Here is a 27640-nt window from a genome sequence, read left to right as displayed (position 1 = left end):
AAGGGGAGATTGCCTCCCAGAACTGACACAAGCTCCCTGTAGCCAACTCCAAACTCCCCTCGCAGCCTTTTATTCAGAGAACACACACTGTGAATGTGTTTGTATGTGTGTGTGTGTCTCTGTAAACGTGACTTCCTGCTACACAACATCTGTTTACAACCGTTTAACAACATCCCTATTCATAAAAGGGTCGTCTCCCCCCACCCTGTATATGGCTTAACCCCCTTAATGGTCCACCATATACAAGCATAGGTGAGCCCATGAAGGGCAGGAAGTGGACGTTCCCGAGCAAATAAGCAAACCAGACTCTTTACATGGAATGTGCCTGCAGTTGAACACTATAGCTGTAGCCTCCCCCACCATCCTACATGCAGGGAGGAGAACAGAAACAAGAATATCTTCAATCATGCAGTTTAAACAAGGTTCACAATTCGAAGCACAACAATGACAATTTTTAACAAAGTCACTCCAACACTTGTCATGATCTCCCTCATCCCTCCAGCTGAGTGTTCTAGTTAGTGTTTCCTGGTTTACTTGTGGTGCTTTTGTAATCAAGAACACCATAACTAGCGCAGCAGCCAGACCCTGAACTTCAGCAGGTAACTGATGAGCAGTCAGGCTGCAGCCTCCGTCTCCACCTGTTCATGCTTCTATGATAGAATCACTGGGTAGACCAAGAACAAGCTGGAGAAATTAGATCTCTTGGCTGGCCTGGGAACACCTTGATGTTCCCTTGGATAAGCTGGAGGAGGTGTAACTTCCGAGTATCCTGAGTCCTCTGAGTTATCCAGCCAAGCCCCAGCAGGGCTCCTGTCTGCCTCCAAGTCTCCAGAGAAACTCTGCCTTTGCAGCCAATCTTCAAAGCAGCCCCTCCACTGTTAGCAACACGTCCGACCTCCAGAGACGTTCTTTCATCTCCTCCGTTTTCATACTGTCCACATGTTCTGAGCCTCTTCTCCTCTCTGCTTCCGGGCCAACCCCACCATTGTTTTTGTTCTTTTACGTTTCTGCTCTCTGGTTTTCATTTTAGTTCTGGGTAAAAATCTTCTTACCGACTGCTGTTACCGTCAAATCTGAGCTTCTCTTGGTCGACTCTAAATCAACATTATCCAGAACCAACAGTTTCTCTATAACGATCAATAACTCGCCGGTCTCCGTTTCTTCCTCTGTGAAAAGTTTGGCTATCATCCTCGACAGTACTCTATCGTTCAGTTCACACATTAATGATGTTACTCAGTCTGCATATTTTCAATTGTGCAACATTAATCGTCTCCGTCCTTTCCTCACTCCACATGCCGCTGCCGTTCTTGTTCACAGTGTTGTTACTGCTCGGATCGATTACTGTGATTCATTTCTTTGTGGTCTTACTCAAAAATCCATTAATGAGCTTTAATGTGTCCAGAACTCTGCTGCTCGTATCATCACCAGGACCCCTTCTACAGATCTCATCACTCCCAGTTAGATATCACATCATTGTCAAAATACTTTTGTACACATTTAAGGCTGTTCATCATCTATCTCTGATGATGATCCCGTCTCGGTGTCTTAGATCTCCTTCTTCTCTCTCTCTAGCCCCGCCCCCTGTCTTGCCACCGTGGCTTTCAGCTGCTCTGCTCCTCGACTCTGGAGTTCACGACCTCCTGATTTAAGAAATATCTCTTCCTTCTCTCTCTTTAAGTCTAGACAAAAACTCACTGGTTCAAAATAGCTTATCCCACATAACCTCTCCACTCTGCTATGTTAAATTAGTTTTATGCCTTATGACTTTATGATTGTGTAAACTGCCTGCTTTTCTGTTGCTTTTATTATTCTGCTGTGTACAGTGTCCTTGAGTGTTCTTCAAATAAAATGTGGTAAAATGAAAGTGATGATGGTGGTACTCTAATGTTTCCATTACTGCCACCATCAGGCCAAACTTTGCTATGATTATAATTATTTAAAGTTGTAGTTATTCTGGGACCACTAACTTTTGTACATTTACATATTTTACACTATTTAACCGTTTTTGTTTTTAAAGAAAAGCAGAACGATGTGCAGCCAGAGTTTATTTCAATGTTTAAATGAACACACTGAAGTTACAGGTTGCAGACATGGTACAGAGAGGGTGGAGCTGCCTGCAGCTGTCTGTGGTGCTGAAGCTTTTAAACATTTCATACCAACACTGACTACAACTGTGACCACAGGGGGGCAGCATGGAGCCAGAGAGTGTTAGTGTAGCTGTTCACCCCTATAGTAAGAAACAAGAAGACTGATGAAGGAAAAGCTTCTTCCACTGGTGTAACACACAGGTTTGTATGAAGTCACACTAACTAACCAGCAGTAACCCACATTTGATCAAAGCAGGGGCAGAACTTTAATAACAGGTTATAATGTGTCATCACAGTTGTTGTCAATCCAAACACACTTTCTGATTGTTGCTGTTTATTGTAAAAGAACAACACACTTGTGGTCTGACCTAATGCTGTAGTGCAACAACAACTATACAAATGTGAGCTCAGTGCAGACTATGCTGACTCACTGCAGCCTCTTGTGGTACAAAGTGGTATTACATGAGAGTACAGGCTGACATTAGCTGGATGCTAACTTCAGTTCATATGTAGATGTGTTGAACATGACGTCAGAGATGTTTTTTTCATATTCTGTTGATGTTTTGAAATATTTCAAAGTGTCTCCAAGTTAAATGTTGAGCCTTTAATATAGCGACACTTAGAGCTCTGAAGCCGTTTTCTCTCTTTTACAATTCAACCAATAAGTTACTGAGTAAGTTATTTTATCTGTAATTAAAGTCATCAACACTTAAAGCTTTATGTGAAATATTTGTTTTTCAAATCCATCATACAAAAAATTAAATACAACTTCCATATAAAATGCAAAACTAAATATATATGACTCACATAACACAATTAACATTTGATGTCTTTCTGTCACTTTCACATACACAGAGGTTTAAAAATGTCCTTCTGATGTTCCAGCTGATCAGAACCTTTAAAATTCTTATTAATCAAACATATTTTTTGCTGAACTTTTACAAACAAGACATTTACTGAAGTTTTAGGACCAACAGGCTGATGAATGAACCAAGTAAAGCAAAGTAAAGACAAGCTGCACTTTGACTTTTATTAGAACAATTTGCTGGAACTACAGAGTAATGAAGTACTTCAAGGTTTTGTGTGGATGACTTCCAACCTTACTGTACAGCACAGAGCACAGAGGGACAATATATGTAATCAATATATGATGCAGAATGAACAAGTAAAGACTGTAAGCTGAGTCTGAGGCTCATGCAGGACATTTCATAGTGAGGTGTCTTTGGTTGGATTATTCCAACATTTACATCAAAGCACCAAACTCATTTCTCACAGATGAAGGTCTTTGATTCAGAATAATATGACCGTGTCCATCTCCCATCACCGTCACAACAAGCTGCATAGTAAGCCAAACTGTCACTCTGCTGTCCTGCTGCCCAGAAGCTGTCAGAGAGATCAAATATGATATTAAACTGGACTAAATTGTTTCTGCTTTTCTTTACATTCAGTTTGTGGGGCTGGTGAAAAAACATTTCAACTCATGTTTTGCTGATCTAACTTCTATGTATGGTTCTGATAACTTCTGGAATAACTGCGACAGCATTGTAATATGAAATAGTCTCACGTTTCTGTCAGCAGTGATCCATCCATCCATTTCCATTCATGTTTCTGAGAAGTGCGTTCCAGACCAATCCAGGACTCTCCTCTCAGGTTCAGTTCATTGACAAATTCCTGTTTGAGAAGAGACACAAATATTGTCTCCAGTCATAATTCAGCACTTCTGTTGTAGTGACATCATCTTGTGAACATGTCTGAAGGAAAAATAACTGTGATGAAACTTTTCTTCCACTGTGCAGAAATCAGAAAGAGCCAAAGAATCAATGAATATCAGCTCCTCCTGTAGCTCAATAACAAACTCAGCTAACATTTCATTTTACTGAGTTTCATTTAACAAAAACAAAGAAAGAGAGAATTATATTACCAACCAATTTACCAATAAACTCTACATTTCAATCAAGTATTTTGTTCCATAAATTCCTCTTTGCTTTAGAAATTTGTTAAATAAAATGTCTGAATTTGCAACATTACATTTGAAATGTTAAAAACATAAACTCTCAATATGGAAACAAAATAACCAAACACAGAAATCCATCAGAGTGGAGACAGGAAGCAGGTCACAGACTGACAGCAGGTCAAAGACACAAGTAACAGATGACTGTCAGCTCCATCAAAGATCACACAGACATGAACAAACACACCCACCTGTTCCTCTCTGCTGTTTATCATCACCAGATCAGCTCCTTTATCCTGACACAGTTTTCGACTCTCATACCAAGTTTTTGTCTCATTGAACTTAAAGTAACAGCTGCTTCCAAACCTCGTCCATCGATCAGGACACTTCTCTTAAAGTCAAACACATGTTTTAAAGACAGATGTAATTTCACTGAGTATCAAACTGAAAAAATCTGTATTGTGCATGTATTATTATAGTTATATTCTCCTTTTCCCCCAACATGATTTAAATTCATTTGAACTCAGCACAAAACATTTATAATTAAAAATGATTCAGTCAGGTGATCAGTGTGTAAATCTGATGTTTTTAACATTTGTTTAACATCTCTAACCTACTACTGTGTCCTGTGGCTTTCTTCATCCTGTAGCTGTTTAGATTTTTAGATAATAATCATATCATAACTGATCTATAGCTGCTGCACTGACTGTTGTCGGCTTCATACTGAGAAACAATTGATGAAACAGTCAAAGAACTTGATAAACATGTTTTTAGTATTTTGTTTTTCTTACCTGCACAGTTGTTGTTTTGGTTCTGCAGCTGCTGTTTTATCAAAGTAACTAAAATATGTGTTTAGAAATTTAACAAGAAACAGACTGAAAACATGAAATCTACAACCGTGAAACACAACAACATCACAACAATGACTGAAAATCACAATCACACTTTTGTATTCACTGTCTTTGTAATTTACATGTGGATGTTTCTCCTCTGGTGGAAACAGAAGTGAAGCGCACAGCTGAAAATAATAAACTCATAAATGTCACTCTGCCAGGAAATCTTACTGCATTATCAAATATTTATCAGCCAATCATTTAAACTCATCTGAAAAATCAGATATGCATCATAGAGAACAGCAGGAAAAGAAACAATAACACGTAAAACTGTTTTCAGCATGAAATGATGTTGGTCTGGCTGAAAGCAACTGAAATATTTAAACAGGTATCACAGCAACATCAGAAAAGCTCAGTGAGAGATTCAAACAGAAATAATCTTCTTCCTCTGCTTTGTCAAATATCAATAAGAGTCAGAAACTTGCAGCCATTGTTCTTTAACATGTCCTGTGGGTGGAGGTGTTAGAACTACAGGAAATCTGATGAGCTAAATACGTATCAACTGTGAACAAAAACCACTGACAAGATTCAGAATAATTGTTCTCGGTGTGGAGGAAGGTGTTAGAAATGCAGTCAGAGATGTTATCTTTAGGTTTTTGAAAGAACAGACAAGCTGCCGTGGGAATCAACACTTCCTCATATCAAAGGTGTTTCCATGTGATCAGGTACTTCCTGTATTTGCTGTGGCAGAAGGACACGTTCTGGTTGTGAAGCTGCATGTTTGTTGGCTGCTGGGATTCAGTATCAGTCATACATTCATTTGCAGCCAAGATCCCATCTTTGTAGCTCAGACTGCTGAAGACTCACACTGACTGCCTGCAGCATCTCATATAGCACACACAGCATCAGTGTCTATGATACAGTAACAGACTGAACTTTGACCTGTTGTTATGACTGTCATCATATTTGTGTCATTTTGTGTAACTGCTGTGTTTTTCTGTCCTTCATGCAAAGCTCTGCATGCTGCGCCTCAGCTGTGACTGAATGAGAGGATGATAACGGGCATGTGCAGGTACTCTGCTGTGATTGGTGCACCAACATGCAGCCTAATGATTACATAAAGAGCCAAGATGGCCGCCGTCTGCAGACGACTCATTCAGCTTTTCCTTGTTCCAACCTGCCACACCTGTGCAGCTCTCACTCTGTGTTTCCTGTTTCACTCTGAAGGAGTTTGTAGGGCTGAGCTGCCTTTGACTGGGAACAGTTTCTCCTGTTTATGTCAGTTTGGGAGGTCAGCTGAAGCTTATTTCTCTGATACTATTTTTATCAGTTGCATTTGTTGATCTCTTTAATAATTAGAGTATATATTGACAATAACACCCAGTCCAGTCAAAGGAGTCCCTCAAACCAGTGTTATCCTTATGCCAACAACAAACAGGGATAAATGGGGAGGGTTGTGTCAGGAAGGGCATCTGGGGTACAATTCAAACATATAGATAATCACTAAGATTCCTGCACTGGTGGTGCTGTTGCTCAGCAGTTTGCCAACAGTGAAAGAGAAGGAAAGGCTAAAATATAGAGGTGATCTCAGATACTCTAAACATAGAAGTAAGACTGATAAATGGAATGATGTGGCTGATATATCCAAATGAAGGAAGGTAGATTTGTGGGCAGAAGACCAGATAGAAGGGAAGCAAGGCCTGGAGCACTTACGTTCACACTGCAGGTCTTAATGCTCAATTCCAATCTTTTGATCAAATCCTATTTCTTTTGTCTGGTTGTTCACACTACAAATAAAATGTGATGGCAAACGCGCTCTAGTGTGAACTGTTCACGGCCCTCAAAGCTGCCCGCATGAGCAAAAGAAGACGTCACACACAACGCGCTCTGTTTACGGAAATAAAAATGGCGGCTTCAGAGCTAGTAGGTGTTGTTGCAGCAGTCTATCAATTTCTGCACAGTCGTAACCAACACAATTTTCACAAATTAATTACAGAAAGAAGGACACTGAAAAAAAAAGAAGAAAAAGACAGCCTGTGATTTAACAATGGCCTTGTTTGGAGCAGTGGCTGCTACCTCCGTGCAGAGGTGTATATGGACACGGAGTCGTTTAACTTGAATAGAATTGTTTCACCATATGCCAATCAAGTCCAAAACCTCAGTTTCTGTCCATTGATTCGCTTCGTCTCCAGTTTCTGCTGCCATGCTTCCTCGTTTGTCCTCTCTGGCACTGATAATAGGCGTCTGTCTTGTGTCAGTGACGTAAAAGACGGATGACATGACCATTCAAACAGCAGTCGCTTTCTAAAACATCAGATATGTATCGGATTCAGTACCACATACGAAAGTGATCCAGGTCCCATTTGAAAATATCGAATTTGTGCTGTTCAAACTGTCATACCATGATCGGATACGAGTCGCACAGGGTCAAAAAAGTCAGATTTGATGAGCTTTCGTGTGCAGTGTGAACGTAGCCTTAGACGAAGTCAAGCAGTTCTGCCAATAAGGAAGGATAATCTTGAAAGAAGAGTATCTAAGCAGTGTTGTGGAGGTGACGGGAATGCTCTACACAATCATGGATTTGAAGCTGCAAGTTAAAGGTATGATGTTGATATTGTCAGTGAGTGAACCCCACAGGTTGGAGGTCAGTTAGAGGAGAGAGGAATTCTGGAGTAAGGTGGATGCAGTGGAAGAGCCACTTTGTCCAAGAGTGGTGATTGGAGCAGACTTCAGTGGACATGTAGTTGAACAGAGGTGTTGGGTAGGAATAATGTGAAGAAGAGAAATGTAGAAGGACAGATGGTACTGGACCTTTTAAAAGAAAGGATGGAAATGGCAGTGGTGAACATAAGTTTCAAGAAGACACAGGAACACAGGCCGGTAGAGAGGAGCACACAGAAGGACGAGATCTTATTGTATCTTATCTTACAGTGTATGGAGAGGATGATGATCCCAGCTAACATCAGGAGGCACAGCACTGCTAGACCCAGTGTAGCACATCTGAAAGAGCCCTTCTGGACTGAAGGACTCTTAGTCTTTGGTCCTGTTAGAAAACAGTGCAGATGTTGGTTTGTGGTCATTTCGTGTCACTGCCTTTAATAGACCTGTGGTTGTGGTTGGATGAGCTCAACTTCACAAAAGAATCAGATACCAAAATATATCTTTATTGTGATTAACCCTCAACCAACCAAACTATTTATGCAAGACGTCAACTGACTAAAGTTATAGAGCGGGTCATTTATGACCTTACATTTTAGAGTAATATATTCTAAGTGGCTCTTTATTTTTTTATCATACACATACTGTTTTTATTAGCTGTCAAACATATTCTAACCTGATATCATTACTTTTGTTTTATTAAAAACCCCCAAAAAAAGAAGAAGAAGCGGTCTTGTTTAGAAAGAATACGTTTTCTGAAACTGCACTTGTGTCTGAAAGCTAGCAGCTGTTCCTGCACACAGAGCTCAGCAGCAGGCAGATAGTATTTGAGTAACAGTTACAAACATTGTCTGAACATCCCTGAAAGCAGCAGCGTTGTCCATAACCATCCACTGTGCTGGTTTATCATTAAGTCTAAATGTGTTTTCTATGCAGAGCCAACTGTATAAACAGGTAATATGAAGAAATCATGCTGCATAAGAAAAGAGCAAATCAGGTAAAAGGTTCATACAGCACATGGAGATGATTGATGGGCTGCAGTTCATTGGGATTAAAAGCTGACTGTAACAAACTGGAAGCAAACAGATTATTACAGGTGACTTACCTCCTTGTGATTGAATTCCAGTGTGAGCAAAGTCTGCACTGTCGTAGATACACGTAGTATAGATATCCACCTCCCTCTGCTCCCACTCTGCTCCGTCCTCCTTTCTGCTGTTTCTCACCTTCTTTGATAGATCTGGTTTGGCATAGATATGTGAGGACATGTTGAGAGGACTGAGACACTGAGCAGGAGCTTAAACTGCACTCTAACCGTTGTGCACTGCTAACTCTGGCAGATACAATGATATACTGTCCTGACACTGATGTCACTTTTGGCCGGCCTTCTTCCTGCTTTCAGAACGGAAGAAACTTTTCAGAAGCAACAAAGAAGCACAAACCCACAAAACCTCGGCTGTGCTGAGAGGAGCATTTCTTTGTCTTTATATTTGTAAAGCCTGAGACAAACTATAAAAACACTTGTTTAACAAAAGAATAAGTGCATTTTGATCTCAATAAAAAGTGAGCTTAGAGATATGGTAAATGGTCAATGACCTGTATTTGTATAGTGATTTACTTGGTCCCTAAGGACCCCAAAGCGCTTTAAGCATCCAGCCATTCACACACACATTGACACAAGCTACACTGTAGCCACAGCCGCCCGGGGCGCACTGGCAGAGGCGCCAGCACAAACAAATTCAGCCTTTCGCTTGTACTTTCTCAGCTCCACTTTTATTTCTGTTGCATTTTAGAGAAACACACCATTTTGACTGCTTAAGATTGTAGATGCTTTCATTAGATCATCTCTCAGTCACTGAGCACTAAAACAATGATGTGACTGTAATGTTCCCATTACTGCCACCATCATGCCAAATCTTATTTAGGTATTTTTCAGATTTCCTTCTCCTTTTGTTCAAGACCTGGCAAACATGGGGACCAGCCAATGGTATCAATTCCTTTAAAAATGTATTGATTTATATATATATATAAAAAAAGATCTAATATTGATTTTCACCTTTTACCATTTCAGACAGATTTTTTCAGATTCTCTGAGCCTTCTGATGTTATTATGCACTGTAGATGATGATTCTTCTGTAATATTTACTTTATATAAATTTAATTTCTAAATTTAAGTACTGAATAAGTAATCTTAAGGAGTGTGTGATTTCATGATGTTTGTAATTGTAATGTGAAGGCTGTGTGCAGGCATGAATGGTGAAATGGAGGACCCAAAGTGCAGACTCCGGAGACAAACTGAACTCAAAAACAAATTCCCGAGGTCAACGGCCCAACAACACAAAAGTCCAAAAAACAGTTCAGGAGGCCGACCGCAAAGCCAGTGATGGCGATAGAGCAGGTCCCGAGGCCGGCCGCAATGAGGACATGCGTGGGAGCCGCAGGAGGTGGCGCTGCAGGCACCGGCGTGGGAGTCGCAGGAGGTGGCGCTGCAGACGACGGCGTGGGAGCCCCAGGAGGTGGCGCTGCAGGCGCTGGCGTGGGAGCCGCAGGAGTTGGCGCTGCAGGCGCCGGCGTGGGAGCCCCAGGAGGTGGCGCTGCAGGCGACGGCGTTACTCAAAAAGTAACAAACTTCCAAATAACCTTACGCAGACAGACAGAACACAGCAAGCTGAGGGTAGTTTGCGACACAGACAGATGTATACACAGGGCTTAAATACACAGAGTGGGCAATCAGGGAATGAGAGACAGGAGGGAAACACAGCTGGGGCAGCTCAGGCCTGACGAGACAAAGGAAGCAAAACCAGATGCATTACATGAGACACAGACTTTCAAAGTAAAACAGGAAACATAACACAGAAACACAGACTTGACACAGGGTACAGCAGACCGGGAAGACAGCAACTATGGATCACAGACAGAAAACCAGACGACTACAACTCTAACAAAACCCACACAGAACCTAAACTAAGAATAATCCTATAACCCATAAGTCACAGCTGGAATTTAATAAAATCAACAAAATCAAAGAACCAAAACAAAAACACTGGGTCGATGACCCAGCACCCTAACAGTATCCATCTTTATTCACGTGTTATATACCTTATGGGAAAATGTAATGAAAACTATAAAATGTGCTGTTATAAAGTCAGATTGTATAAAAACAGAACTTATTTCTTATTATCTTTAAATATTTAATAATTTAATCGTCTTTATTATTATTTTTTTTAGTTTCAATATATATATGAACCAAAACTGTCACCACAGGGGGGCAGCATAGAGCCAGAGAGTGTTAGTGTAGCTGTTCAGCCCTATAGTAAGAAACAAGAAGACAGATGAAGGAAAAGCTTCTTCCACTGGTGTAACACACAGGTTTGTATGAAGTCACACTAACTAACCAGCAGTAACCCACATTTGATCAAAGCAGGGGCAGAACTTTAATAACAGGTTATAATGTGTCATCACAGTTGTTGTCAATCCAAACACACTTTCTGATTGTTGCTGTTTATTGTAAAAGAACAACACACTGGGAGTACAGAGTGTGTATGGGGAGTATGTGTGCTGCATTTATTTGTGTGTGTCTCTATGATAGGTGAGTATTTGTATCTGTGTACATGAGGGTAGGAATGCATGTTTGTGTCTTCTTAGAAGCTTGGAAAGAAAAGCGTCTGGACTTCTTTAAGTTGCTTGAAGACGTTTTCACCTGTTCTCTCTGTTGAAAATGTGAACATTGGCATCCTCGAAGGAGTGTCCTTTAGATGCAGATGGACAGAGTCTTGTCCCGTGGAGGTGGCTCTTGTGTCTGTTTGTCTATGTCTGTCAGGTCAGGTATTAAACTTCACCTCTCTCAGTACATGTTGCTCCCCTGTGGTTTCTCCACTGGCTGCTGGCTGAGCCCCGCGCCTATGACTCTACTCAGCTCATTTCTACAGTGGGATGCAAACGTTTGGGCAACCTTGTTAATAGTCATTATTTTCCTGTATAAATCGTGGTTGTTACAATAAAAAATGTCAGTTAAATATATCGTATAGGAGACACACACAGTGATATTTGAGAAGTGAAATGAAGTTTATTGGATTTACAGAAAGTGTGCAAGAATTGTTTAAACAAAATCAGGCAGATGCATAAATGTGGGCACCACAAAAAAAGAAATGAAATCGATATTTAGTAGATCCGCCTTCTGCAGAAATTACAGCCTCTAAACGCTTCCTGTAGGTCCCGATGAGAGTCTGGATTGCGGTTGAAGGTATTTTGGATCATTCCTCTTTACAGAACATCTCTAGTTCATTCAGGTTTGATGGCTTCTGAGTATGGACAGCTCTCTTTAACTCACACCACAGGTTTTCAAGGTTTTCAGGTCTGGGGACTGAGATGAACGTTCCAGAACGTTGTTCCTCTGCATGAATGCTTTAGTGGATTTTGAGCAGTGTTTCGGGTCCTTGTCTTGTTGAAAGATCCAGCCCCGGCGCAGCTTCAGCTTTGTCACGGCTTTACAAGTAATGGCGTTACCAACGGCGTTACTTTTTTCAGTAACGAGTAATCTAACTAATTACTATTCCTATCGTTACAACGCCGTTACAGTTACTAACAAGAAAATGTGGTCCGTTACTATTTTTCAACAAACAGACGGCTGAAGCTGTGTTCAGCATCTTATAATTATACCCTGGACCCCAGAGGGTTAAACATTTTTTTAAAGTAACGCAGTAGTTACTTTTCAAGTAATTAATTACTTTTAGAATATTGTAACTCAGTTACTAACTCAGTTACTTTTTTGAAGAAGTAACTAGTAACTATAATTAATTACTTTTTCAAAGTAGCTTGCCCAACACTGGTAATGACATGTTCCTTAATAGAGCTACTCAGTCAGTATTAAGACTTTTTGGAATACACAAGTTTTATTCGCCACAATGAGTCCAGGACAGGTATTATATGTTTTTGGTAGAATGCCTCTGAGTGATTATAGAAATCAGTTGAAATCCTTTATGCATTCTTGGTGCATGCAGAGGTGCCTCTAAGTTAGGCAGATAACTGGTTGGTGCCCAAAGGCAATAGAACCAGCAGGGGGCCCCGTAGGACTGACAATAATAATAATAATAATAATAACGGATTGGATTTACACTCAACAAAAATATAAACGCAACACCTTTGTTACTGCTCCCATTCCCCATGTGATGGACGTAGAGACCTAAAATTCAGTCCAGATACACAATATAACCATCCCTCCCAAACAGTGGTCACAAATCAGTCCAAATGTGTGGTAGTGGGCACATCTGCCATATTGAGATAATCCATCCCACCTCACAGGTGTGCCACATCAGGATGCTGATCTGACATCATGAGTAGTGCACAGGTGTACCTCAGACTGCCCACAACAAAAGGCCACCCTGGAATGTGCAGTTTTTTGCGCTATTGGGGGTCTGGGGACCCAGAACCGGTCAGTATTTGGTGTGACCACCATTTGCCTCATGCAGTGCAACACATCGTCGCATGGAGTCTATCAGATTGTCAATTGTGGCCTGTGGAATGTTGGTCCACTCCACTTCAATGGCTGTGCGAGGTTGTTGGATATTCGTGGGAACTGGTACACGCTGTTGTATACGCCGGTCAAGCACATCCCGAACATGCTCAATGGGTGACATGTCCGGTGAGCATGCTGGCCATGCAAGAACTGGGACATTCTCAGCTGCCATCTGCCCTGAACAATGTGAACCATGATTCATCCGTGAAGCGCACACCTCTCCAACGTGCCAGACGCCATCGAATGTGAGCATTTGCCCACACAAGTCTGTTACGGCGACGAGCTGGAGTCAGGTCAAGACCCCGATGAGGACGACGGGCATGCAGTTGAGCGTCCCTGAGACGGTTTCTGACAGTTTGTGCAGAAATTGTTTGGTTGTGCAAACCAATTGTTCCAGCAGCTGTCTGGGTGGCTGGTCTCAGACGATCTTGGAGGTGAACCTGCTGGATGTGGAGGTCCTGGGCTGCTGTGGTTACACGAGGTCTGCGGTTGTGAGGCTGGTTGGATGTGCTGCCATATTCTCTGAAACGCCTGTGGAGACGGCTTATGGTTGAGAAATGAACATTCAATGCACGGGCGACAGATCAGGTTGACATTCCTGCTGTCAGCATGCCAATTGCACGCTCCCTCATTGCTTGTGGCATCTGTGGCATTTTGCTGTGAGACAAAACTGCACATTCCAGGGTGGCCTTTTGTTGTGGGCAGTCTGAGGTACACCTGTGCACTACTCATGATGTCAGATCAGCATCCTGATGTGGCACACCTGTGAGGTGGGATGGATTATCTCAATATAGCTGATGTGCCCACTACCACACATTTGGACTGATTTGTGACCACTGTTTGGGAGGGATGGTTATATTGTGTATCTGGAATGAATTTTAGGTCTCTACGTCCATCCCATGGGGAATGGGAGCAGTAACAAAGGTGTTGCGTTTATATTTTTGTTGAGTGTATATAGCGGTTTTCAAGGCACCCAAAGCGCTTTACAATACCACTATTCATTCACACACTGGTGGAGGCAGCTACAGTTGTAGCCACAGCTGCCCTGGGGCAGACTGACGGAAGCGAGGCTGCCATATCGCGCCATCGGCCCCTCTGGCCAACACCAGTAGGGTAAAGTGTCTTGCCCAAGGACACAACGACCAGGACAGAGAGCCCGGGGATCGAACCGGCAACCTTCCGGTTACAGATGCGCTTCCCAACCCCCTGAGCCACGGTCGCCTGTGGACAAATCAGACACAGCAGCAATGTACAAAGTTTGCAGTGACAGTTAGCGACATGACCTTACTAAGGGGCCCCAGCTGTCTCCATTCAGTCATACTGCAAGGGTCATTTATGAATCATTCTACACAAACATAAGCACTGATGCCAGCCAGTGAAAACTAAGGTGAGATAGACCCTCGGGCAGATATTCTTTTGGACACATGTACCAGAACAAATACAGCATCCCACGTTATCTTTCGCTGTCTTACACACTTGCTATAAATGCTTAAACTGCTGCCACTGTCATTATTGAAACCTGCTGCTGAAATCAAATTTAGAATGAGACAACACATTTTAACAGTAAACCATGAATTAAGAGACAAGTCAGCTTATTTTGCCTCATGTTTCCTAATGTCCTTCATCCTGAATCCTTCCATAGCTGCTGTGTTAGAGCTTCACCAGGTGAGGTCTCCACAGCATTGGTGTTGTGTAGTGATGTTTCGATGCTTACCACAAAACACACACAGATCACAGATGAACATCCTCCCCACTCCGCCACCCAGCAAAACATGCAGTGTCTACCTTCTTTAATATATATGTTTGTGTATGAGTTCTTGGTATTTTTGTTCCTGGTGAGTCTCTGGGAGTGTACTCAGAGCCTTAGGATAAGTTCAAAACTTGAAGGATTTGAGGAGTCTTTCTTCAGGTAAAAGACAAAATGCAGTACACACAGTATGACATTGACCCTTAGACAAGTGCTTGCTAAGGCTAATGCTATTCTGACACTTTCACCTGAGAAAAAGTGACCCAGCAGACAGAAGTAGACAACACATCAGTACAACAGTGCAATTCGAATGATTCTACAACTCAACCAAAAGCTCTTGAATCCAGTCGAGATTTTCCATCTGCCTAATTTCAGTCAATTTACCAATTACTATGAAAATGGGGTCCTAGAAATTACAGCAAAAAAAAAAGGAGCATGTTAGATCACTGGGATTCAGTACAGTGAAAATGCCTTATTGTTGTGACCTTAAATAGTTAAAGCCATGAGTATGTTATTTACCACGTGTGGGACCTCGGTGCTAATGATTAACAGATTTTAATCAGTGTGGTGTGGTTTGAATAAAGTTGGCAAAATGTTGCTGGAAAGTTCTGTTTTCTTTTTTCTTCTTCAAGAGGCAATAAAGAGCAAGGTAGGGACTGAAGAGGATGCTACTCTTCAGTCTTTGGTATGCAGTGATGAGGCCATCATACTGCTGATGCCTGAAGATCTGGACAATGAGTGCCAAGCCCACCATGACTGAGTGGAGCTCGGAGACCAAGAGAAAAATGGCAGAGAGCCATTGAGCAAGAGAAAAGCCATGCAGAACATTGACAACTCAGGTGAGCTTATAGGGAAGAAGATTTAAGTGTGAATCTGTTTTTCCCCTGTGAATATCACTGGAAGCAGTGATATTCTGATGCAAAAGGATGCAGGAAAATGTTCTGTATTCCTAATGTTGGACCTCACCAGCCTTTGCAGCCCTTACATTCTAATGAATGCTCTTGGTCCTCTTTCAACATTTGTAAAATCGTCTATCAGCAACCTCGGGGTAACCTTTGATTCTGCTCTTACTTTGGATGTTCACGTCAAATCTCTGGTTCGGTCCTGCTTCTATCATTTAAGAAACATTTCTAAATTGAGCCCCATAGTATCTCATACTGAACTCATACTGTGACACTGTTGCTTATACAGCTGCAGTGGCTCCCCGTTGAATTCACAGCCCATTTTAAGATACTAGTTCTGACCTCCAAAGCTCTTCAAGCACAAGCACCAGCCTACATCACTGAACTTTTACAGTGCTATGTCCCTAGGAGGTCCCTGAGGTAATGCAATCAGGGCTTGCTTGTTATTCAGCACACAAGGCTGAGAACTAAGGGAGACGCAGCTTTTGCCACTGTGGCTGCCAGACTGTGGACTCAGTGGTCACTTTTTTAAAAAAACAACTAAAACATCTTTTTAGAATTACATTTTGTTAACTTTTGTCTGTTTTTGTTTTATACTTTGTGAAGCACTTTGTGATCTTTTTATATAGAAATGTTCTATATAAATATAAAATTTTACTTACTTACTTACTTACTTACAGTAAAATACGGAGAGTGTCCTAAACGGCCAGAAGAGGGAACGATGTGACACCAAGGGTGAAGAATTAGTCTGACAGACAGCTCACCCAAACAGAGAAAAACATCTTTGCTAAAGGCTTGAATTTTGTTGTCACGCTAAGACAAATCCCGCTAGTAGAGCTGATCACAGCCACAGAAACAGCAATTTGAAACAACAATATTGCAGAAGTGGAAGCAGAGCAACTACGAACACAAGTTTCGTCTCAGCAATGCAAAGCCCCCAGCATCCAACATCACCATGGAGGAGAGGAAGGTAATGACAATAACATTATCATCCTTCCGGCAGACAAGGGTAGGTGCACAGCTTTGCTAAACCAGAAAGACTATCATGAGAAAATTTTGTCACTACTCACTGACGAAAATACTTGGCTGCTGGAAGAGGGTGATGTCTGAAGCAGTTAGAACAAGACAAGGCATTGACCAGACCTCATACCACAGGCTGCACCCAGGGTATGGGTAGACTAGACAGACTAGACACTGAACTAAACCAACAGGGAAAACGAGTGCACCAAAACAAAACCTAAGAACTAAACCCTTAACCAGAATAATCTGAAACATGGAAAATAATATTTAAAACAGGATAACTAAAGAATCAGAACATAGACCATCGTATAGATAAATACCAAAAATACAAGAGACAAAAATGCTGGGTCAAAATGACCCAGAACCGTGACACATCGTCTCTCTTAAATGACAAGTTTAAAGGTAGGTGAATTAATTTACAGTGCTGTGAAAAAGCATTTGGGTCCCTCCTGATTTCTTAGTTTTATCCATATCCTGCAAAGCACAGTGGGTAAAATTCCTCCACAGTGACGAGAGACTCACTGCCAGTTAGCACTAATGGTTGATTGCCAATGGTTGCACTCCAGTTATCAGGTTTGGAGGAGGATTACTTTTCACACCAGTTAGGTTTGGATAACCTTTTCCCCTAGTAAATGAAATCATAATTTAAAAGCTGCACTTTGGTCCAAATTTTATGCAAATGTAATTGTTTTAGATTTTCCTAAATTCAAAACACAGTCAGCATAATTTTCGAGTCATCAACCATTTGAGTATATTTCAAACGTAACTGTACAAAACTGCCAATGGAACCAGTGTTTTTCAAAAATAAAAAACTTAAAATGCACTGTTCCAGATTATTACGCACACAGAGTATCAAAAAATTTTATAGGTTGTAAATGGTCATTTGTTGAATTTGCAGCATTAGTAGATCAATTTTACTGAAATCAAAAGCTATTTCAATCAAAAATATCTCAACAGGTCAAGTTACACATTAACACAGGAGCCCTTATTTGATATCAGCTTTACAATTCTTGCATCCATGGAACTTGTGAGATTTTGGAGAGTTTCTGCTTGAATGTCTTTGCAGGATGTCAGAATAGCCTCCGAGCTACTGTTTGGATGCAAACTGCCCCACCCTCATATTTTTTGCTCGAGGATGCTCCAAAGGTTGTCAATAGGATTTTAAGTCTTCTCTTTCTACCATGGAAGAAAGTGGTCAGTCACTCCACATACTTTGCAGAGGTCATTTTCACATCTTCAGGGACCCTAAAGGGCCGATCAGTTCTCTCCCGTGATTCCGGCTCAAAACATGACTCCACCACCTCCTTCTTTAGTAGTTTTTCCTTTAATTGGGCTCAGCTGGCAAACTAATGATCATAGCTGTCTGAGATTGATTTCAGTGATACAAAGAGCCCTGAGACACAATTCAATCCATGGGTTCAATTGAAAAAAAGACTTGTTTAATCTTTATGACACGTAAACACAATTTGCATAATAATTTGGAACGCGGTGTAATTACGTGGCTTATCTTTATCTAATATTAAAATTGGTTTGATTTCATATAAGTGACAAATATGGAAGAATATAGCAATCTGATCTTATTTGTAGACTCCCACTCCATTTTGTGTTGATTCAGTATTAAATGAATGTGGATGTAAGACAGTTCACTGATGAACAGTAGAGAACAGCAAACCTCCAGCTCTGCGCCCAGTCTGAAGGATGAGGAGGAGGGGCTGAAGCAGAAAACCTGCGCATGAATAGCAGACACTGTGTCCAGTTAGTCCTGCTACAAGCCCTCACAACACCCAAACTCAAGAAGATAAGGGAAAGAGATCTGAGCAGCACTTCAGACATTACCGCTACTGCTGACGAAGACAAACATGTCCAGAAAAGCTGTGCTGGGTTTGATTCTTCTTTGTCTGCTTCTCGTCTTCTTCTTCTCTTCTTTTTCACCATCATCTTCTAAAGGTGAGTTTAATAAGTAAGATGTAAATCAGTTCTTTTGGATGTATGTCCAATGTCAAAGTTATACATGTAAGTACAGAGAAGTGTATTTCTGTTAGTCTGTGTTATGTTAGGTACTTCGTCTCCTGCACTGTAAGCTTAGTGTCTGAATTGTGAGCGACTGGTGTCGTTGTAGTTATGAATTGAACAGGTGGAGGACAGACAGGTGTTAAGTTAGGGTGTGTGTCATGAGAGGAATCCATCAGGATTCCCCACAACAAAAATAACTAAACAGCAGAACCTCCATCTGAATTTAGCGAAGAAGAGAAAGCTGAATAATTTTAAATTTGTAGCACAATGTTTATCTCATTCATCACAATCTCACTGGTCCGAGATCAGTGTTCCTTAATAGGCACTGAAGTTGGAATCATCCAGTAACAAACTATACATCTGAATTTTAAATATAAATATTCAACTGACAGCAGCTAAAATAATTTGAGGCTATTTTAAAAGTCTTTCATTTAACAAAAAAAAAGAAGGTAAAATCTTCAATTTATTGGGGCAAATCTCTGGTACCATGGCTTTATGAATATGGACTCTCAGAGGTGAAGCTCACATGAAATTATGGATAATTGAAATTCCAAAAATAATTGGATGTCCCACCTTTGACAGCTGATTTGAAAGACTGTAGAAATCACAACGATGCAGGTAGGGGTCAGATATTTTTCCACGTATAAGGCATAAACTATTGTTTGAAATTGCAATAATTAAGCTAATGGTTTCACAGATACTAAAGAACATAACCAAAAACAAAAATCCAACTTCAGCCTGAAATTCAAGTCATAGCTAGTTTCTGTTAATATAAAATGTTGTACGTTCTCATTGTCTGCAAATTCATTTTTAATACAGCGGTCCCTCGTTTATCGCGGGAGTTACGTTCTAAAAATAACCTGCGAAAGATGAAATCAGCAAAGTAGTGAACTTTATTTCTTACAATTATCATAGATGTTTTAAGGCTGTAAAACCCCTCACTACACACTTTATACACTTTTCTCAGACAGGCATGAACATTTTCACACTTTTCTCTCTTGTTTAAACTCTCAAAGATCAAACTTACGTAGAAAAATAAATCCAGTATTATAGAATGAAACTAAAGATCGAACCCTGTTTTTAGGTCCAGAACATGGAAATAGAGCAGCTGCAAGAGAGTTCAACACTAATGAATCATTAATGAATCAATGGTACAGAAGTAGAGGAAGCAAGAAGAATGAGTTGAGTAAAGTTTGACTCATCTGACTGTTTGGTTTCACTTAATGCGCCTTATAATCCTTTGACGTCGACACTGTTGTGTTTGTTTTCTTCTGCTAGTGAACATTTATGTAAATTTGACAAGCTGAACACATTCGGTGCAGTACAGGAGACACGACACGAGATTGACTGAAAATGATCTACAGCCAATCAGGACACAAAAAAAAAATCTTTGAGATCTAATTATTGTTTTATGAAACTGTTTTAAAATAAAAATGCTGCTTGATCTCACTTTAAACATGTGATCATATTTCAACATGAAATGATGAAACACCGTCAGCCTGCAGACTCAATTCAAAACCTCGCTTTAACCCCCAAAGACCCAAACTCTTTCATGGGATGCATTTTTAGTCACAATTGAGTAACGATGCGCAAAACTCTTTATTTGGTGTACAAAAAATGAGAAACAACAATTTTGTCCCTTTGAGCAATATGGCTCATTTGAAAGAGCAACATTTAGTATTGTGGTGATGTCCTATGAGGTTAAACTATATTTAGTCCAATTTTTAAAGTTTAGAAAAGTCATTTTGAACCCACCTTCACTCGAAATTGTCCATACTTTTAACTACTGATCGTTATGTAATTAGTAGTCTGTCTAAACCTCCATATGTGATTTTATTTTTAGTGCAGTCCAGCTCAGCTTCCAGGTTCAGGTACCGTAATGGTACCGTAGATGTGGTGTGAAGTGGGTGACTCATCCACTCTGAGATGCATCATGTAGGGTCTAAAAGGAACTTGAGCTGTTGACAGGAGGCTGCAGGAATGAAGACATTTTAAGACCTTGTTGTTCTGCATACATCAATAAAGTGCCATGGGTGCACGTGTATATGTGGCATGGAAATATGTATATGAGCAAATTATCAACATTGACATCACGACATCAGTACTTCTACTTTGTAACTGTGATACTGAGCAGATTGTGTAAAAACTCAGTTTCTGTTTGAGGAAGGGAGACATGTTTTCCAGCGTGACATCATCTCATAGACGATTCTTACGCTGTGAAAGGTTGAAGTTGTTATTTGACTTCTGTTTGTGGGCAGTTGATTTTCTAAAAGTTTCTCCTCATGTGATTTTCAATAATATTATTCATATTTAGCACACACTGGATTCTGGTTTGTTTGGCATCACAGACGCTTTAAATCCAACCTTTCTGTTCTGTGTTGTTTCTTCTGTCTTTCAGAAATAACAACCATCAGAGCTACGGTCGGACAGGATGTCGTTCTGCCGTGTCACGTTTCAAAAGATAGATCCATCGCAGGCGTCGTGTGGACCCACACTGACACGAAAACACATTATGTTTTTGTGTACTACAGCAATAGCTCTGAAATAATCAGTCAGCAGGAAGAAGTACTGAACTGGATAAGCATAGAGAGAGAGAAGACGGATGGCGATTATTTTGTTTTCTGGCAACACAGGGAGTAACAAACAAATGGCTGTGAGCCATTTTGAAGATTGTCATCAAGCTGACAATGAATCCAATGGGTGAGTTTGTAGAAGAACAGAAGTTTCCGGAGCCTGTACTGGAAAACAAGTTTGCCAATCCAGGGCTTGTTTTCTTTTTTTGAAGGGAGGTCTTGTCAGGACCCTTACTGAATACTGGGTGCAAAGGTGTGCAGTCTTAGCACTAAATTATCCAACAACACCAGATTATCATTTCCTCATCTGGCTTCACATTGAAGTAGTTTTCTAATCAGTAGGGCAATGCTAGCTTTATTAATCTATTAATTAATCTGCTTTGACCAATCAGAAATGTGGCCCGTCTAGTGTCAGCAGAGTGACTGATTTTACAAACAGGCTGAAAGCAAAAAAGCAGATATACTCAGATATATGTCAGATTTTCTAAACAAAAGCCCAAAGTTAGCCCAGAAATGTGTTAGGATGTCCTACAATGCTGACTGTTCAAGTTAACAGACTTTTGCAGAATACGTTTCAAGGCTGTTCCTGACAACTAATTTAGTCTTATTTAGACCATATCTACCAGTCGGCCCTTTCATTATTCCTGTTTGGGTTCTTCCTGGCTTCCTTCCACAGTCCAAAGACTCGCTTGCTTTGTTAACTAGTGATTCTAAATCGGCTGTAAGCATAAATGTGAGAACGAATACGTTTGTGCTTCTATGTGCTGGCCTGTGATAAACTGGCTACCTGTCAAAAGTGTTCAAACCACTGCAAATATGAAGTGCGTTGCAGGGGGGTTGGAAGTCTTTCCCCACTTAATTGTAAAGTTGAACCATACAGCTCCAGCTGCCCTGAAAGAACATCAACAAGCTTGTCCTCAATTTTTTGTCTATAACATCAGGATTGATCCCTGGAGTTGAAAAATGAAACTACGTGCTATACAGGGAGTGCAGAATTATTAGGCAAGTTGTATTTCTGAGGAATAATGTTATTATTGAACAACAACCATGTTCTCAATGAACCCAAAAAACTCATTACTATCAAAGCTGAATGTTTTTGGAAGTAGTTTTTAGTTTGTTTTTAGTTTGAGCTATTTTAGGGGGATATCTGTGTGTGCAGGTGACTATTACTGTGCATAATTATTAGGCAACTTAACAAAAAACAAATATATACCCATTTCAATGATTTATTTTTACCAGTGAAACCAATATAACATCTCCACATTCACAAATATACATTTCTGACATTCAAAAACAAAACAACAACAAATCAGCGACCAATATAGCCACCTTTCTTTGCAAGGACACTCAAAAGCCTGCCATCCATGGATTCTGTCAGTGTTTTGATCTGTTCACCATCAACATTGCGTGCAGCAGCAACCACAGGCTCCCAGACACTGTTCAGAGAGGTGTACCGTTTTCCCTCCTTGTAAATCTCACATTTGATGATGGACCACAGGTTCTCAATGGGGTTCAGATCAGGTGAACAAGGAGGCCATGTCATTAGTTTTTCTTCTTTTATACCCTTTCTTGCCAGCCACGCTGTGGAGTACTTGGACGCGTGTGATGGAGCATTGTCCTGCATGAAAATCATGTTTTTCTTGAAGGATGCAGACTTCTTCCTGTACCACTGCTTGAAGAAGGTGTCTTCCAGAAACTGGCAGTAGGACTGGGAGTTGAGCTTGACTCCATCCTCAACCCGAAAAGGCCCCACAAGCTCATCTTTGATGATACCAGCCCAAACCAGTACTCCACCTCCACCTTGCTGGCGTCTGAGTGGGACTGGAGCTCTCTGCCCTTTACCAATCCAGCCACGGGCCCATCCATCTGGCCCATCAAGACTCACTCTCATTTCATCAGTCCATAAAACCTTAGAAAAACCAGTCTTGAGATATTTCTTGGCCCAGTCTTGACGTTTCAGCTTGTGTGTCTTGTTCAGTGGTGGTCGTCTTTCAGCCTTTCTTACCTTGGCCATGTCTCTGAGTATTGCACACCTTGTGCTTTTGGGCACTCCAGTGATGTTGCAGCTCTGAAATATGGCCAAACTGGTGGCAAGTGGCATCTTGGCAGCTGCACGCTTGACTTTTCTCAGTTCATGGGCAGTTATTTTGCGCCTTGGTTTTTCCACACGCTTCTTGCGACCCTGTTGACTATTTTGAATGAAACGCTTGATTGTTCGATGATCACGCTTCAGAAGCTTTGCAGTTTTGAGACTGCTGCATCCCTCTGCAAGATATCTCACTATTTTTGACTTTTCTGAGCCTGTCAAGTCCTTCTTTTGACCCATTTTGCCAAAGGAAAGGACGTTGCCTAATAATTATGCACACCTGATATAGGGTGTTGATGTCATTAGACCACACCCCTTCTCATTACAGAGATGCACATCACCTAATATGCTTAATTGGTAGTAGGCTTTCGAGCCTATACAGCTTGGAGTAAGACAACATGCATGAAGAGGATGATGTGGACAAAATACTCATTTGCCTAATAATTCTGCACTCCCTGTAGATCCATTCTCTTCCGCTTATCCTTTTTCTAATTTTGCGACTATCCTCTGTCAACCCTACGATATGTTTGTGTGGGAATATCACACACAGCAGTTAGTGTATTTCACCAGTTTCTGAAATACTGAAATGTACAAACTGCTGTTGCATTAAAGGACCAACAAGATCTAAAGGATGTTGCAGAAATTGTGATGCAGTTGTTCGAAGAACTGATTGATTAGTAACCCAATAAGAAGTGATCTGCTTTTCTAAAGCTGCGTCCACAATGGAAGTTATTCAGTCACTGCACATGCTTTGCACACACACATCCCTTACTTCGTGTGTAGGTAACTCTCAAATGTATTTACTTCCTGGTCATGCATCAGTCAGTGATATACTACTGTGTTATTGGTAGTTGCTTCAATTACTCGTCCTCACAGTTGACAAAAGATTATCTCTGGACACACCCACTCAGAATTTCTACAGGTTACTTTGCTTGTACTCATTTGAAGTGGGCGTAGCTTAACACTTAAAACCCAAAGTGGGCTCAGATCCAAGCCTTGTTTCGTAGTACAGGTGTCAGATTGTTTTTGTGAGAAAGAATCATGTGTTTGTAATTCGATATTTCTGTGTTGATGAGACTGTCTCTCTCTCTCTCGCCTCTCTTCTGTTTCTCACCTGCAGCTGAACCAACAGATGATGGATCAAGAGCGTGTGCTCCACATGCATTGTTTCAGCCACTTGCTTTTACTCTTGGTGTCATTGCAGATGTTTTGAGATGGAAGGCTATCCATGGAGCTGGCTTACTGCGACTCCATGCATGGCCTGCCTGCGTACATGCTTGGTAAATCTTTTTGAACAGTGTCGTACTAGTGCTGGGTGGTATACCACTTGTAACTTTATTTGTGATGTTGAAATTTCAACATAGTATTGAATTGACAAAAAGACCACCATTGATGATAAAAAGGTTGACGAGTGTGTTTAAATGAACTCAAATGGATCTTGTGTACTTTTTCATATCTCAAATACGTTTTAACATATTGTTTTGAAAAGCGGTCCAACCCATTTTTCTCATACATTGAAATCTGAGGCAATGTCTGAACATGAATATTTCAAAGACTATGTAGAATAAAAGCCTAAGTTTTCACTGATCTTCCTTACAATCAAAGTAAATGAGAATCTGTCATGTGGGACATCAACTTATTTTCAAGTATAGTTAGTTAAAATATAAAGAACAAGTCTCGCATTTGCAAAGTTCCATATCTGAGCACACACTAATGACAAAAACAAATAAAACTATAATATGAAAAATACAACTATAATAATTTTAGCAGTCTGTGAGGAAATAGAATAACATTGGGTTGACTAGAAACTGCAGAATTTTGGGGGATTCGATTATCTACTGACATTTTTTGTTTGTTTTTGATAGAAATTGTTGCCTTTGGCTAACATGTTCATGTTGATAAAGTCTACATGCCATGTTGACTTAGGTAAATAGAAAAGTAGGGCCATTGCATCTGAAGTCAGAAAAACGAATTAGCCATGTTTAGCCACCCAACATAATGGCCCTTTTATACAGAGAAATAATAAAAATACTTTGATATACACTCTGGTTGTACCACCGAGCACTATATCTGTCACTGTGGGATTGTGAAAACGTAATGTTTAAATGTTAGCTGTCCCTGTTTATTAAGCATTAAGGCAAATTTACTATATGGACCTCGACTCTAAAAAAATGTGGCATCACTGGGTTGGTTGGTTGGCTGCTGCAAACAGACTTATATTAATTTATGCTAGCTAACTAGTAACTTAGTGAAAAACAATGAAAATGAAACTAAAAAGCAGTATAAGAGGATCACGTTTGTACTGACCGTGGCTGCAACAATGAGTCTTCTGTTAAAAATCAAGAAGATTCAGTTTCACTCTCTGTCTCTGAAGCAGTCGGTGCTTTTCATTGTTACCTGCACTGAAACAGTTAGCCATAATGCACAAGATTTTTGAGGATTTAAACACATATTTCTTAAACTCAGCTTCATAAACAGCCTTAAAAGATTTTTTGAGAAGGGCTCCATGGTGTAAATTTTTTTTTTTTTTATTTTAAATTAGCCTCGACACATGTAGTGTTTCATGTGAACTGTAGCATTGGAAATCGCTGATTTATGTGCAGCTGCTGAGCTTTGTGACAAAATACTCGTTTGTTCTTCTTAAGTAACAGGTAGCTTTAAAAATGAAATTCTGAAGCAAAATTACTACTACACATGTGACTAATCCAGACAGTAAGTGTACCAGTGTTACTCTGTCCTGATGTTTTTTCTGAAAATGACTAAAAATAAATGCTTACAGCAATTTCTCATTTCAGTCTGTAGACAATCTGAGTGTGCTCTGATTGTATTTCATGTTAAAATGTGTTTACATGTTGAAATGTAGTCATTAAATGTTTAAATGTCAAATGTATTTATATGTGTCAAAAAAGACAAAAATGAGTTGCACTGGATATAAAGTGTGTCTTTCTGTTTGACTGATATTTGGATCTTCTGATGATTAATTCGATGTAAAAATTAAATGCAACATTTAGTCAGATTCCAGGTTTGTCATCGCAGAAGTGAAATTTAATTTGTCTAAATGAGAAGCGAACAACCCTGAACAACACATTTTCCCCCATCTTTTTAAAAATAAACATAAATAATATGTCCTCAGTCCACCGCATTGAAGTAGAGGCTCAGTCTTTACCTGTTTCTATGGTGAATCTATTTATGACGCCTTTCTTTAACTATCCATGGAAGCACTTAGTTTTGAGTGAATCAGGCCTAATCATCTTTCCTAGAACTGAAAACTAAAAACATACAGCATGGAGAAACATTTCAGTCTTACAATTCAGTGATTTTTGAGCAGTGGTCTAAAATTCAAAGACATCCATGTGTGTTCAACAACCATAATGTGCTGTCTGTTACAGCAATTACTGCACTAATCAAAAGTCTGGATTCATTTCTGTTTGCTGAAGTTTTAAAATCTTAAAGAAAATTGCTTTTAATCTTAAGATAATGCAGGAGTCCTGGCTCACATGTTGTTTTGATGTTAAACGTGTTGTTGTGACTTCTATGCATTGTTATTGTGATCTTGTCAACATGTTTAACTTACTGGGAATGTGATTATAGTTATGTATTAAAACATATACTACAAGTGTACCTGTTTGTGTGTGACACCAAATTCTTTTCTGCAACTCAAACCTCCAACATGTGGACTGAAGTGTTGTCCAGAGGCTGCAGCGGCTGTTTGTCAAATGGTCAGTAACTACCTCATTAAAATGATATACAAGACTTAATAAATGGGACCACAGACTGTCCATAAGAGATTGACAAAGCTCATGGTAAAGTGTCTTAAAACTGCACACCTGCTGCTCTCTGGTAGAAAGCTCCATGCCCTCCCGTGTTTTAAATACACCTTAGAACAGCACGCAGCAACACCACATATGTCCGGGTGGAGAGAGGTATGGGGACTTCACACCCCTGTTCTCTGTTTGCAGTCGGGGCGGGGGGCTGGGAGGAGGAGTTGGCTGTCTGCTTGGGGTCTGGGATGCTGGGCCTCCCTGCTGCTGCAGAGCTGGGGGTGGTCTGCTTGTCCCCAGACAGGGTGGATTGCCTGTCTGGGGATGATAGTACCTGGATAGTACCAGTACCCCTCATGTGGTATTGAGTATTTGGTGCACATGAGGGTGGGAATGCATGTTTGTGTCTGTGTGTGCCTGCTTGTCTATGTTTATGTGTCAGGTCAGGTCTTAGACTCCACCTCTCTGGGAAAATCTCAGGGCTCCCCAGGTGTGGG

At 40.5% G+C, this 27640-nt stretch overlaps 1 protein-coding gene and 1 long non-coding RNA gene across 3 annotated transcripts in view; one reads left to right on the top strand and one right to left on the bottom strand.

The window, feature by feature from the left end:
- Positions 1–2966: 2966 nt before the first annotated feature.
- The window catches only part of LOC146643055 (CD209 antigen-like protein C), a 41486-nt gene continuing 16812 nt past the window's right edge, over positions 2967–27640 (bottom strand). The window contains exons 1-6 of one of the 2 annotated variants that reach the window (XM_085395272.1): positions 8634–8834; positions 7801–7916; positions 4830–4877; positions 4290–4429; positions 3652–3758; positions 2967–3470 (exon numbers count right to left, since the gene is read on the bottom strand). In XM_085395272.1, coding sequence (XP_085251398.1) covers positions 3350–3470; positions 3652–3758; positions 4290–4429; positions 4830–4877; positions 7801–7916; positions 8634–8794 — 693 coding nt within the window. In that variant the 5' untranslated portion in view covers positions 8795–8834 and the 3' untranslated portion in view covers positions 2967–3349. Of the gene's footprint in view, positions 3471–3651; positions 3759–4289; positions 4430–4829; positions 4878–7800; positions 7917–8633; positions 8835–27640 lie in introns of those variants that run through there. The other variant, XM_085395273.1, reaches the window with a different exon arrangement.
- Positions 18526–26809, top strand: LOC146643056 (uncharacterized). The gene is made up of 3 exons (XR_014909221.1): positions 18526–18657; positions 21122–21423; positions 24503–26809. It is a non-coding gene; the product is annotated as an uncharacterized LOC146643056 (long non-coding RNA).

The sequence above is a fragment of the Rhamphochromis longiceps genome, linkage group LG22 (genome assembly GCF_057381845.1).
Source record: "Rhamphochromis longiceps isolate RC_006_pf linkage group LG22, R_longiceps_female_GT1.1, whole genome shotgun sequence".
NCBI lineage: Eukaryota > Metazoa > Chordata > Actinopteri > Cichliformes > Cichlidae > Rhamphochromis > Rhamphochromis longiceps.
Note: the sequence above shows the minus strand (reverse complement) of the source record. Positions and strands in the feature narration are given on the sequence as shown.